The sequence below is a fragment of the Myxocyprinus asiaticus genome, chromosome 3 (genome assembly GCF_019703515.2).
Source record: "Myxocyprinus asiaticus isolate MX2 ecotype Aquarium Trade chromosome 3, UBuf_Myxa_2, whole genome shotgun sequence".
NCBI classification, from domain to species: domain Eukaryota; kingdom Metazoa; phylum Chordata; class Actinopteri; order Cypriniformes; family Catostomidae; genus Myxocyprinus; species Myxocyprinus asiaticus.
In genome coordinates, this window is record NC_059346.1 from 52,398,479 (window position 1) to 52,413,747 (window position 15,269).

General features: G+C 38.1%; 1 protein-coding gene across 6 annotated transcripts in view; it reads left to right on the forward strand.

Moving 5' to 3' along the window:
• The window catches only part of pisd (phosphatidylserine decarboxylase), a 39,070-nt gene that overhangs the window by 13,528 nt on the left and 10,273 nt on the right, over positions 1-15,269 (forward strand). For 5 of the 6 annotated variants that reach the window (XM_051674081.1, XM_051674061.1, XM_051674072.1 and 2 more), the window contains one exon: positions 9,322-9,487. The exons of the other annotated variant lie outside the window; for it this stretch is intronic. In XM_051674081.1, coding sequence (XP_051530041.1) covers positions 9,322-9,487 — 166 coding nt within the window. The remainder of the gene's footprint in view (positions 1-9,321; positions 9,488-15,269) is intronic. 6 annotated transcript variants of the gene reach the window in all.

Below are 15,269 nucleotides of genomic sequence, written 5' to 3' on the forward strand. Positions count from 1 at the left end.
TTTCTAATTATATTGGATCAATACTTTAGATCCTGGTATTGATATTTATATTCATCTATTTGTGTATTCACACCATGGCCAAGTGTTCAATTAAAATGGAGCAGGTTGTCTGAGTTAAGGCCAAAGTATACTTTGGTTGTCTGCAATGCTGATTGCTACGTGCACAGTATGCGTGATGCAAATTTCGTCATCAGCAAAATATGTGCAGCCTGACCCCACGCGGCCCAGATTTTCTCAACCTGCGGACGCGGCCATCGTCTGTGCACATTGTCGGCGCATGCATCGAATGCGTCAGTATTTGTTCACGGTCACAAAAGTATACTTTGAAAGGCAACGCGGTCGGCCAGGAATGATTCATTCCGGAACGCAGAAAAGCGAAGTATACCTGGGCCTTAAGCGTAAACTCTGATATAGCGTTTGTCAGTGAAGTCAAAGACTTTGTGATGCACAAGAGCAAAACTGAACTTGTAGTTTCAGTTTTTCACTCGCAGACACGCTGGGTGTCTCTTTTTGCGTTTGGTGCAGTTTAAATTGCGAACTAATCGTGATATCGTGATGTATTGCAGTACATTGAATCGGATGTATGACAATTGAATTGTGAAATATGGCAATACATATTGTTTTGGTCCCTCTTTCAATGTAAGTTTTAGCGAATTATTTTATTTATTTATTTTTCCTCGCCGGTTTTAACATCCACCCAGTGGAAATTGTACATCCAATTCATTTTGAAAAGCAATAGTACACCTTCCTTCAACAAGCTGCACAATTTGATCGCTCATGTCTGTACGCATAAATGTTGTGAGAGTAGTTACATCAAAGTTTATAGGGTTGTGTATTGATACACATTTCCCAATGTGATTCGATTCCAGTTCACAAGCTCTTGAATAGATTGATACGATTTGATTCTGATTCATTTGGGTATATTTCAGTTATATTGTCAGTTTTGCTTGCATTAAAAAAAAACAAATCTCACAGCTAATGCTGTAAATTATACAGGGAATTTTCTAACTTGGTACATTATGAAAATATGAATTAAAAAAATTAACAACAGGGCCAAAACTATGCAGTCCAATTGCAACTTACTGAACAGTTATAAAAATCAACACCACCGAAACTGAAGTAAACTTTAAAGTAAAATTAAAAAAATCAATCCTGGGATTTCTAGAATCAATATTGGGATAGTGCAAATGAAGATCACGATTACTTGGAAAATCTGTATGTTTACCCAGCCCTACAAATTTAATACTTTGCTCATATGTTCATATCCCTAACCTTACCTTAGCAAGCACTACTAATAAAAGAGCGGAACTAGACTGATCTGCACAGGATGATCTGAGTTTATGCTCTGTGCAGTTTGTCTATTTATAGTTACAGCAGTAAAAATTGATACCTTTCTATGGAACAGGCACGCTTGCTATATGCTGCTATGATGACACACGTATGGTTTTTTACTTGAAGATAATAATGTGGCCTGTGCCACTGATGACACCATAAGGCCACCCACTATGCCTGCACTAACCCCCCATTGAATTCATGTTGCCATAGTTATTATCTTAATAATACACTGTGCAGTGGTGTGATCCATTACTCTTTGATTATGGTCTGCTCACATCATGGCCCATGCAAGCAATGTTGTTCTCCCGAAAAGAGAAAACTGTGAGGTAGTACAGGTAAAAGATTTCTTGTGCACCACTGCAAGATTACCTGACAAACTACGGTGACACTGAGTGTTTGTGTTAGGGCGTGAATGGCTAAGATTTTTCTGCCCACAGGTGCAAGGTTTCATCCTGATTAGGATGGACACAGTATTATATTCTATAGATAGCCCTCATAGCTACAACCCTGCTGGTGCTGAGTCATCATTTTTAGGCCAAATATGACCCACTTCGCTGACACACTAAAGCTAATCTCGCTTTAGCCAGAAGCACTAGCTCTTAGTGTCATTCTCAATAAAAAAGCAGCCAGGAAATGCAGTTAAACAAGGCGACTTGGCCGTTCCATTTAGCACGACCAGGATAGAGTTGCAACATTTTTTGCGTGCTCCCTTCAAGTCGCCTAACAGCTGTTTTGATCCAGAGCACCAGTTATCCACCCTCACTGATGCTAAAAATAGCGCAACGGTCACAAAAAATAAAAAATAGATTACTGTCTATTCTGTTCAAATGTCCCACTTGTCGTGACCCACTTGATGGAGGGCGAACATAAACCATGCGTGCTTGCATCAGTTAAATTATGTCGATTCAAAATGCGTGGTTTTGATTAATCCATCTGTCGCTCACACTGATATTAAGGATATTACTGAGGCCGCCCCAGTCCTATTACCATTTCTAGAGCAAGCGTACCAGGAAGGTGATGATAAACCCTAAATGAGACTAAAGGTGTTAAGCAGGGAGAGAGTGGCTAATTTAAAAGGAACTAAGCTGAATGGAGACGGACTGAAAGGAATCAGGATTAGGAACATGAATATCAGAGAGGATGTACAGTGGGGTTTAAAAGTCAGACACATTAAAAATCTGGGATTCAAAATTTTTACTAAAAAAATGGTATACCGTATAATGATTTTGCACTTTCTAGATTACTAATCAAATTAGCACATTTATGACTGACCATGTGAACTCCTTTGTGTTCAGAGTTCAGATTTCTTTGCTTCCTCTAAAGCACACAAAATGCTTTTTTTTTTTTTTCTTTTTTTATATATAAAGTTTTCAAATCATGCTGGCATAAATTGGATCATTAGGTTTTGTTTATGCCACTTTGGCCCATTTCTACCTGGTATTAGGATGCGTGTCTGGTGATCCGATCACATACGGTCAGCCCTAAATACAAGTCTAAACCGTTTTGTGATCAGATCACAACAACCACACATGAATGTGGTCAAAACGCATGTGACCACATCGCATTTGAGGTGTAAATGCTAATCCATCCTGTATGCGTCCCGGCGGCAGTGAAGCACCGCCCCTCACCTGTCAATCAACTGCTGCGCTAAAACGAAAAGTTGAAAGTTTGCCGGTTACAACGGCTTTAAAAGGAAATAACTGACTGATCGGAAAATTTTTAAAAGCACGAGAGCTTCACAGATCTTCTTTAGTGAGTCTGATATCAACACAGATGACAAGCACGAACACCTGAAGATCCTTTAATACAGGTAATATACTAAAATAACTGAACTCTGCTCAAAATGTTGCGTTTGTGCTTAGATTAAATTTCAACTACATCTGGGAGAAACAGCGTACCGTTTTTTTGTTTTCACGCTTTTGTTGCGCTTTATTATCACGCAGTAACACGTTGACAGTGATTTGATGTATGTCGTCATGAAACAGAGACCCTCCAAATCCAAACACAAGTGGTCATAGGAGATGCATTTAAGTGATCAGGTGCAAACAGCGGTGTATCTCACCTGTTCACATGTGATCAGATTACCCGAGTCGCATCATAATACCAGGTGGAAACAGGGTCTTTTGAGTGCATTTGTCATTCAAGCAAAATATCAGGCTACTAGGAAATTAGAAATTAATTTTTAAATTTTAAAAACTAGTGGACTCAAACTTTTGGATCTCACTTTATATGCCCAAGGAGAATGTAGTCAACAGGCAGTGTGAACAACCCTCAGGTTAAGTTTTACAATGGATTACTTCTATTCCTGTCTCTTTCCTAATTCAAATATCTTCTGCTGTTTATTCTGTCTTACTGCATTCTGTATGGATGTCTTTGTGTTTGGTCTTTGGAATGAGTGAGTGGGCTTTGTGTATGATGCTGCATGTTTTATGAACTCTTTGCTTCCTACTTTCTACCATATTAATAGAGTAGCTTGCTTCTGTTCTTATAGAGTATATGCACTTTAACCCTTAAACAGTCGCTACAAAAAATGGGAAGTGAATGAGGCCAGTCCATAAAGTTAAAATACACACTTTTAAAAATATAGCCACATGATGTAAACATTTTACATGTTAACATGATTTTAGTGCAAAACATTTGTTTACAAATAGGGAAGCACAATATATTGGCGGTTGATTCTATTATTGGCCAATAACCGGGAAAATCAAAATATTATCGCGCCGATAGTGGAATTATGGCCAATATTTTTGCTGATAATTTGTTATAGTTTATTTGCTTGCGGCTGAGAATCTCTGACTGCCTGCGGCTAATTTCCTTCAGACAGAGACTCGAACAGCCACAAGCGAAAGTGTGCGTGCGGACACACAGCCTGTCTGTGTGAGTGAAAGACAAGCTCATGCCGCTCTGTGAGGATTATTTTAACATCCCTGCACCTTGTTACGTTGTTTTGGGGCTGGTTTTAGTAATTTAGTAACGACATGCCATTAACCATATTCTGTTTGTTTCATAAGGCAATAAACTAAAACACAATAAAAACATAAAAGTATGTTACTTGGGGACAGTCATTTTCACCTGTTACTTATGAAACATAAACCAAATGTGGGAAATAGCACATTGTTACTTACAGAACAGTATTGTGATTAAACAAGTCCAAACACAACCTTACACGGTTCATAGGTCTTGAAATAATTCTCTCAGAGTGACTCGAGATGGTAAAAAATAGTTTGTGAGTGAAAGGAATATGCTTGTTGTATTTTACAAGTTGAGACTTTTCTAATGTTATAACTCATGACTATTCAATCTGCATGATGTTTTTACCTATTCCCATTATGATTGTTGTGTTCACATTTCATAAGTTATACAGCTGATCTGTCACAGATGAGCGCTGTAACAAGTGTCTGTGAATGAGACACACATAAAACACACAAACCACCGCTGCACTCGCAGTCTGACTGCTAGCATAAATATTAAACTATGTATACAGAGATTAGGGTTTGTATTGTCTGTTTTGTTGTTTAATGTTCGTTACATGCTGTTTATCGCCCAATTTTAGTTTAATGCATTATTATAGCTGTTTAAAGTTCATTATTCTCTCTGAGTCATCAGGATTACTGTAAACACTCATTTAAATGGGCACCCTACAATTAATGCAAGTGTATTGTCATTTATTTGTAATTCAAATAACTATACATCTGTAATATAGGAACATTCCTTGTTCATGTTACATCTGCCAAACCTTAAATAGCAGCCAAGTTCCAAGCTTCTAAATGACAGCTTTTGTAAATGAGAAGCTTGTAATGAATTAGCTAGCAATCCCATGTTAAAGGAGAGTTTATGCGAATATATATTTATGTGTGTGTGTGTATATATATATATATATACACACACATACACACACACACACACACATGTGTATGTATGTATGTATGTATATATATATATATATATATATATATATATATATATATATATATATATATATACATACACACACACACACACATATATATACACACACATATATACATATATACACACACACACATATACACTATATTGCCAAAAGTATTCGCTCACCCATCCAAATAATTGAATTCAGGTGTTCTAATCACTTCCATGGCCACAGGTGTATAAAATGAAGCACCTAGGCATGTAGACTGCTTCTACAAACATTTGTGAAAGAATGGGCCGCTCTCAGGAGCTCAGTGAATTCCAGCGTGGTACTGTGATAGGATGCCACCTGTGCAACAAGTCCAGTCGTGAAATTTCCTCACTACTAAATATTCCACAGTCAACTGTCAGTGGTATTATAACAAAGTGGAAGCAATTGGGAATGACAGCAACTCAGCCACGAAGTGGTAGGCCACGTAAAATGACAGAGCGGGGTCAGCGGATGCTGAGGCGCATAGTGCGCAGAGGTCGCCAACTTTCTGCAGAGTCAATCGCTACAGACCTCCAAGTTCATGTGGCCTTCAGATTAGCTCAAGAACAGTGCGTAGAGAGCTTCATGGAATGGGTTTCCATGGCCGAGCAGCTGCATCCAAGCCATACATCACCAAGTGCAATGCAAAGCGTCGGATGCAGTGGTGTAAAGCACGCCGCCACTGGACTCTAGAGCAGTGGAGACGCGTTCTCTGGAGTGACGAATCACGCTTCTCCATCTGGCAATCTGATGGACGAGTCTGGGTTTGGCGGTTGCCAGGAGAACGGTACTTGTCTGACTGCATTGTGCCAGCTGTGAAGTTTGGTGGAGGGGGGATTATGGTGTGGGGTTGTTTTTCAGGAGCTGGGCTTGGCCCCTTAGTTCCAGTGAAAGGAACTCTGAATGCTTCAGCATACCAAGAGATTTTGGACAATTCCATGCTCCCAACTTTGTGGGAACAGTTTGGGGATGGCCCCTTCCTGTTCCAACATGACTGCGCACCAGTGCACAAAGCAAGGTCCATAAAGACATGGATGAGCGAGTTTGGTGTGGAAGAACTTGACTGGCCTGCACAGAGTCCTGACCTCAACCCGATAGAGCACCTTTGGGATGAATTAGAGCGAAGACTGCGAGCCAGGCCTTCTCGTCCAACATCAGTGTCTGACCTCACAAATGCGCTTCTGGAAGAATGGTCAAAAATTCCCATAAACGCACTCCTAAACCTTGTGGAAAGCCTTCCCAGAAGAGTTGAAGCTGTTATAGCTGCAAAGGGTGGGCCGACGTCATATTAAACCCTATGGATTAAGAATGGGATGTCACTTAAGTTCATATGCGTCTAAAGGCAGATGAGCGAATACTTTTGGCAATATAGTGTATATATATATATATATATATATATATATATATATATATACATACATAATAAATATATATATACATATATGTATGTATGTGTGTGTATATATATGTGTGTGTGTGTGTGTGTATGTATATATGTATGTATATATATATATATATATATATATATGCAAAGAACAGCCCATTTGTGTGTCTAATTTTCCAGTGTTGTTGGATTTTGTGACAGTCCAAATGAACTTGGACAGTCTCACTAACTTAATTGCCCCAGCATACCACACTCCACGCAGCTCATGAAGAGCATGTGAAGTTTAACCGCTTTTGAGCTGATGCACGCACCAAGGTTCGCACTAAACTCCCACAAAAATATAAGCAAGGATTTTGATAGTGTAAGCAAAGCACGGCAGTTTCACTTTAATTGAACAGTTGTGTAATGGCAAATGTTCTTGGTCACTGTGGTTTCATACAGAGGAGGAGACACCCACGTGCTCTATTTCTGTGGAAATGATAGAATGACGAAACATATTTCCTAATAAACACAAAATCTTAAAAGTCTTCATGCAAAAAACGGCTTGTGGGTTTAATTGTAGAGCTTTAAAGTAATGTGTGAAAGTGAAGAATTTAGGATAGCAACATTTTACCATTGTGTAATATAATGACAAATATCCTAATTGTCGATTATTGCCCTTGATATTGTAATCGCGATTATTAATATCGATTAAAAGATTAAATTGCAGTGATGTCACAAAGTAGGCAACTGCGTGATTGTTCAGGGAAGATTTTAATTATGGATATGAGCTGCGCTCTAGTTTTAAGCATTAAATATTGTTTGTTAATGTTAGGCCTAATAAAAATTATTTTAAAGGGATATTTATGTATAGAATAAATATATGTAGGTCTCATACCTTAAAAAGTATGACAGTTTATCACCATAATCGTGAGAGCACTAAAACAGACAATTAATCATCATAATCGGGGACTAAAAACTAAATCTTTTTCTTTTCGGTTCGCTCTGAGCAGATACTGTATTTTTTCATTCCAGTTCCAGCGTCCAATGCCTACTTTCCAAATGGTAATCAGTTAGAACTAAATAAAAGAACGGTTAATAACATTCATTTTTTTAAATGACGGTACTCTGTGCTAAGGGTGGGTGATGTACCAGTTGCAGTGTTACCAGATCTCTCAAGAAAAAAAAAAGAGACATGGTCTGGAAAAACACGCTCAAAATAAGGGACTTGCCCCAACCAAAATAAGTGAAAATATGTGAGGGAATTATCAGTATAGAAATCATAAGCAAGTATACAGTAACCTGTTGCAATAAATGTATTCTTAATATTAAATATATGCCCAAAAATATTTCAAAAATACATCTGGACATATAAAATCAGTTAGTCTAAATCCCTCTGTCCTGCGTACATGCACACACTGCGTGGGCACATTTGGGCTAAATGTCATCTTATGCTGGCCAACTTATTTGATTTTAATTATTTGTTTTAATTACAGATCTGCTTCTCGATCAGAACCCGGCAGCATCAAATCTGTATTAATGCATCATATCTAACAATAATTCAGTGAAGACTTGGAAACATCTGAGAAATGTACTTTTTTACTTCAATATTTTTTCTTGCATCTGGATTAACCGTGCATGTATACGTAGTAATTATATATAGTTGTCTGAAAGGTCTTCAGCATGTTACAGATGGCTTCATCCACAAAGTGCATTAAGGCAAAGAAATGTGTGATGCAGCGATTTTCTTCAGAATCAAAGCACATGTTTATCATGTACAACTAAAAAGAGAAAAGACTCATTTATCTGAGCAACAGGAAGTGGTGTAATTCAGAAACTTTACTGTAATAAGCTATTTAGACTTTGGTTTCATGAAAGAAATAATCGGTTATTAAGCAGTTACCAGCATTAAAAAATAAAGTTTTCACGTTTCGGAACAATTGAAAGGTACTTCATTCCCGTTTTCGTTTACACAAATTCTTTCGTTTTCATTTTCGTTCCTTGGAATGTTTTCAGTTCCTGGTCATAATTGCAGTTATTTGTTTGACAATTAATTGTTAGCCAAATGTCATAATTATGACAGCCCTAGGCCTCAATCACATCCATTGTAACTGCGTTACTGTAATCGTGAGTTTTGCTCTTTTTATTATTATTATTATTTTATTTATTTATTTTTTTTAAAATAAACGAGGAACGAGTTGAAATTATTTTTTGTGATAATCAACTTTATTCTGCAAATGCTGTCGATTGAGCTTAACTTGTATTGAACCCAGAACCCTTCCTAATGCATATATGTGAAGTACAGTAATACAGTCAATATTACTGTTACAGTAAAAATGGCTGTTAGACCATTTTTATTAAACCAGCAGAAAATACAGTATTACAATGAAATACTTCACAATCCAAATATTATTTTGCATTACAGTAATGAGAATTCATACAGTAAAGTAACTGCCTAATTGTCATGAAAATACATAATAGAAAAAAATTCTTGTTGGTCCTAAAAATAAGCTTCATTTTCTTTAAGAAAAATATAATTTCTTATTTCTGTCTTTTGATTTTCGGGTGAAATATGTTTAGAAATATATTCTAAACAGGTTTGTGATTCACCCTATTGCACCTGGACTCTTTGATTTCTTTTATTCTGTAAATGTTTAGCTGGGTACTTTGTGCACTTTGGCATCATAGCTGTGTTGTGCAGGTTGCAGTTCCCACAATTGGCCTTGCGGCGGCGTCTAGGTCAGCTGAGCTGCATGTCCCGGCCTACCGCCCGCCTTCGATCATGGCCTCTGTCCTTCCTCTACTACATCCTGCCCTTCGCAGCTCTCAGGCCTCTCGCCAAAGTGGGCTGGAGGCCCACAAGCAGAGTAAGTACAGGTGGAAACATCAAATAGAGCCAAAGACCTTGTATGATGTGTGTGTTTGTGTGCAATATTTTACTATCCAGAGACATCGAAATCCATCAGTGTATAGTAAATCAGAGGTTTTTTTTAATTCATTGTGCACAACTGATGTCTGTGATTATGGCAGCTTTTAGGAATAGTTCACCCAAAAATTTAAATTGTCATCATTTATTTATACAGTGCTGTGAAAAAATATTTGTCCAATCCTGATTTCTTCTCTTTTTGTGTATATCTCATAATAAACTGTTTCAAAAATTCAAACAAAATATAACATAAAACAACGGCAATCTGAATAAACACAAAATACAGTTTTTAAATGATGATGTTATTTATTGAAGCAAAAAAGTTATCCAATACAAACTGGGCTTGTGTGAAAAAGTATTTTCCCCCAGTTACTAAATCCCCAAATCTATGAAACTGCATTCAGTTATTCTGTTATAATTATGAGGTTCAGCTGGACTAGACACACCAAGGCCTGATTTCTGCCAAACCTGTTCAATCAAATCAACACCTAAATATAACTTTTTCAGCAGCATGAAGTTGGCTAAAAGGTCTCACCCAGTAGCACACTATGGCTGTGTCTCGTTTGGAAGTCTGCGTCCTCCGGAGGTCGCATTTGTCGGCCGCATACATCATCGAGGCTGTCTCGTTTATTTTTTTTATTTTTTTATTGGGAATGCAAAAAATGTTAACAATTGTATAAATGTAAGTGCATATACGTAAAAGGCATTGACAATAGATTAAAAAAAATAATGAAACGAGACAGTCTCGATGACGTATGCACCCGACGAATGCGACCTCCGGAGGACGCATCCTTCCAAACGAGACACAGCCTATGAAATTCCAGGTGATTGAAATACATCAGTCTGGGAAGGGTCACAAAGCTATTTCAAAGGCTCTGGGACTCAAAAGAACCACAATGAGAGCCATTATCTCCAAATGGAGAAAACTTGACACAGTAGTGAACCTTCCCAGAAGTGGCCGACCTTCCAAAATTCCTCCAAGAGCACAGCAACGACTCATCCAGGAAGTCACAAAAAAAGCTGAGGACAACATCCAAGGAACTGCAGGCCTCTCTCGCATCAATAAAGGTCACTGTTCATGACTCCACTATCAGACAGACACTGGCCAAAAATGCCATCCATGGAAGAGTGGCGAGGCAAAAACCACTGATAACCCAGAAGAACATTAACGCTTGTCACAGTTTTGCCAAAACACACCTTGATGATCCTCAAAGCTTTTGGGAGAATGTTCTGTGGACTGATGAGTCGAAAGTGGAGCTGTTTGGAAGACGGGTCCTGTTACATCTGGCGTAAATCAAACACAGAATTCCACAAAAAGAACATCATACCTATTGTCAAGCATGGTGGTGGAAGTGTGATGGTGTGAGGATGCTTTGCTGCTTCAGGGCCAAGGCGACTTGCAATAATTGAGGGAAACATGAATTCTGCTCTCTACCAGAAAATCCTAAAGGAGAACGTCCGGTCATCAGTCTGTGAGTTGAAGCTCAAGCGCAACTGGATTATGCAGCAAGACAATGATCCAAAGCATAGGGGTAAGTCCACCTCTGAATGGCTCAGAATAAGCTAAATAAAATTTTTGCCGTGACCTAGTCAAAGTCCTGACTTGAACCCGATTGAGATGCTGTGGCAGGACCTTAAACGGGCAGTTCATGCTCAAACCCTCCAATGGGGCAAAGAAGAATTGGCCAAAATTCCACCACAGCGTTGTGAGACTGATCTCCAGTTATCGGAAGCGTTTGGTTGCAGTTGTTGCTGCTAAAGGTGGCACAACCAACTATTAAGTTTAAGGGGGCAATTTGTTTTTCACATGGGTGGTGGTATAGGTGTTTGGTAACTTTTTTTTGCTTCAGTAATCATAATCATTTAAAAACTGTATTTTGTGTTTACTCAGATTGCCTTTGTTTTATGTTTGATTTTAGTAGAATTTTTGAAACAATTTAGTTTACAAAAACAGAAGAAATCAGGATGGGGGAAATGCTTTTTCACAGCACTGTATCTATATCTTTATGTTGTTTAAAGCTTGTATGATTTCTATTTATTTTTTTCTTCCATGGAAGACAATAGGAGATGTTAAGCAGAAGGTCAGTCTCAGTCAGCACTCACTTTTATCAATTTAAGGTGAATGGTGACTGAAACAAACATGCTGCTTTACATCTCCTTTTGTGTGCCATTGGAAGAAAGTCATACAGGTTTGGAACTATGTAAATGATGACAGAATTGTAATTTTTGTTTAACTATCCCTTTAAGGTATAACACCCTAGATAACGCTGGTCAGGGACCAGGTCTCTGTATTCATAACCCAGAGAAAGGAAGCTGCAAAACTGATTTGAGGTCAGCAGAAAAGGGCTGCTGGTATCAGCAGATGGCTGCTTGCATATGAACCCGCTGAGCTCCATTGGAGCTAAAATGAAAAGAGCCATTGTCCCCTGAAGCTGCACTGAACTGAGGAATACTTTGTCCCATTGAGGGCACCGTGCCACGGCCGTTCTGACACCACTATTGTTCCGTTCCCACAAAAAATTGACAGTCAGCCCATTCTGATGCTCACAGGAGATATAGTATCTCCAGTGGAAGACTGAAGGTTCAAATGGAGGAAAATGTTTTATTTGTTAATGGACATTTATAATTTTTCATAGATTTTGATATACATGACTTTTAACTTTGCAGCATGATTACAAATTATGAAGTCTTGCGCTGGAACTTTACATACATTTGTTGTGCAATTGCAGCACTGATAAATGCAATACAAACTTTAATAGGTATATTATCATATTACGCTCTCATTTTTGTGTCATTTCAATTATTACATTTTTTTTTAAGGGTTAAAATAAAAAAGTTGTTAAGGCCTTTGTACACCAACACGGCGCGATTATGAGAGGCAAATCACTGCCGAATGGCCCTTTCCCATAGAAAGCGAAGCGAATGTTCGCCATTAGCACATTCGCGCCTTTACAATAGGTGGCGCTAATCGACATGCAATTTTACCCTGGCACGGAAGGGGGATCAACGCACCTTTGAGCTGGTCCGCCCTCCGCCCATCGCTGGGTGAGAAGAAATAGTTTGCAAAACAAACAAGAAAAGCAAACGATTCTCTAGCGAGCAAATCGAAAAAATAAAACTAATTTCTGTACAAGCTGCAACAGCAATGATGAGTGTGTTGTTGATTTGCTCAATGAGAAAGAAAACTTTCTAGACACTTTACAAACTATTTCAGTTTACGACAAATTGACGGACAGTATTATAATGTAGATACCGTCTGAGGGGTGATTCGAAAGAATTGAGTGTAAAAAAAACAGTTAAAACGTGTTATCATTTGGAACAATATTAATTATATGCCACTGTCACATATACTGCATATACTGTGTTCAATGCATTTGTTTAAAATCACTGTGTAATGCACACTCATAATGACTAATGCTGCGATATATATTATATGATAAGTCACGTAAGATTAAATTCTAAGGCCAAACTATGCAGCGATGTGGAATAACTTATGAAGACAATCCACATAAGATCAGATCATTTTTAAAATGGATGCAAGGCAGTGATGCAGCAATATCATTTACATGTTAAGTAAAAAAACAAAAACAAAAAACAGTTTTAAAGGCATTTAATGCAAATGAACTACACATGCTCGCTGCTGGTTCAGGATTTATTCCTCGAGTTACTCCAGCGTTTAACGTTGTTGGTCAAAACAGCTTTCATGCCATCAGTTGCTCTGGTTCTGGTAACTGCAACGGCTTCTGGCAGGTGATCTAAATCTTATATATTATTGGTCAGGGCATTTCTTCGCCGGGCGAAGAAAACAAATTGACACACTCTCCGTAAAAAAGCTTCCCTTTGTCACTGTGCGAATGTTCGCTTCGTGTGAGAATGGCTCGTTGGGAATCCATTGTATCAATTCAAATTTTGATCACGGCGAGAAAATGTGGCGCAAATTTTTGTGTGCAAAGGCCTTTGCTCTTTCTTTGCAACCCCCACCTTGATTCCAATGGAATAAAATTAGACTAAACAAACAGGTAACCTTACATAAAAATGTAACTTGAAAACAAATTAGGATGACATTATGATATTTTATGTCTCTATCACCAAATTAATTGGAACAGTTTTGAGATTGAACAGCTGTGTATGCAGTGAAATAATTCAGAAGATCTTAAGCTCAATTTATGTCTTAAAATGGACAGAATTTAATTTAATTTATTGTTCTAAATAACAGAGATTTTAAAATCTTTCAGGATCTTAAATGTTTCACCATTTGTGTTATTTGATTATGGCAGTTTTCTAAAAAACTGTGTACAATTTCATGTCTTCATGTGGTTGATCTTTTAAAAAAAACAACAGAAAAAAACATCAAATTAAGAAGGTCACATTGAAACTGACTTGGAAACTTTTCAACAGGCCTTCATTTATTTTTGTTACTTTACAGATGTCCTTTGTGTTTTAGCCTTGTGCCAGACCCAGACTTTCAATATAAAACTTTCAAAAGAAATTCCAATATAAAAATACAAATCATTATATGTTTAAATCTGATAATCTGAACAAAGAGTGAAATAAACACAAAAAATGTAGGTATTTATTGTGTGGAAATTATTTCTATTCATTTTTCAAAAATTACAAGTGTCCCAGAGTTGTGGCGTAATGTCACCACACATTTTGTCACCAAACAGTTTTTTCTAACTAACAGTTAGTGTACTTATTAACCAAGTCGACAAAAGTGTTGGTGAAATGCATGCTTGAGATGAAATATAAGACAAGTAAAGTTTGACGAAAACAAAGTAAAATCAAGGTAAATTTAACTTGTGAGCAGAATATTTTTGGGGGCCGTCATTTCCAATCAAGCTGTAATTTTGCCAAATTATGCAAAGTATGACAGTATTATTGTGTTTATTTAGGATACATACAATTTCAGCTATGAAATTATCCTTTATGAAGACAAAGAAGTCTACCATTTTATTTCAAAACATTAAAAATGTCATTTTTGTCTGTCTCTGTTGGGTCAGGCAACATTGAGCCTACACTTCCACCTATAAGGGTGTACTCGCACTAGGCGATCTGTACCGTGCCCGAGCATGTTTGACCCCCAAAGTCCAGTTCATTTGACTAGTGTAATCGCTCCGTACGGTGCCTTGGCCCGCTTGAAGAGGTTGGCTCAGGCACTGTACACATCTAGTGTGATCGCTAACAGTGACCGAGCACGGAACTCGAAACATGACGTCAATGATGCGACAGGGCAAAGGGATCAATTTGGTCTATGTCAGAGGTGCAGTGTTTACTGGAAATTTGGGCAGACAAGAGTATACAGGAACAACTGGATACAACACACACAACTCCAGTGTTTAGAGATATTGGTAATTCGCAACTATCTTCGTGCTCTTGGATACCAAAGAACCATTGAGCAATGACGTAACGAGCTGAAAAACTGCAGGTTCAGGAACTGATGGTAAATCTGGCAGCTCATCGGACGAAAAGGATAAATTCCAGTGGTACGATGCTGTTGACAATTAGGCACGTGAGAGGGTCATGTGTCACCATGCCCCAAACGACTCTAAATAGGCCATAAAGTAATGTAAGAATGATGGACTCCATTGTGCTCTGCGAGAGCATTTTCTTCCTCTTTTCTTCATAACAAAAAATTGCATCGTAATGACGTAAGTGTGCTCGGGCCCGGAACGTTAAGTGCAATGTGAGTGCAGGCCAGCGGGGGAGTGTGGGGGGTGGCAATT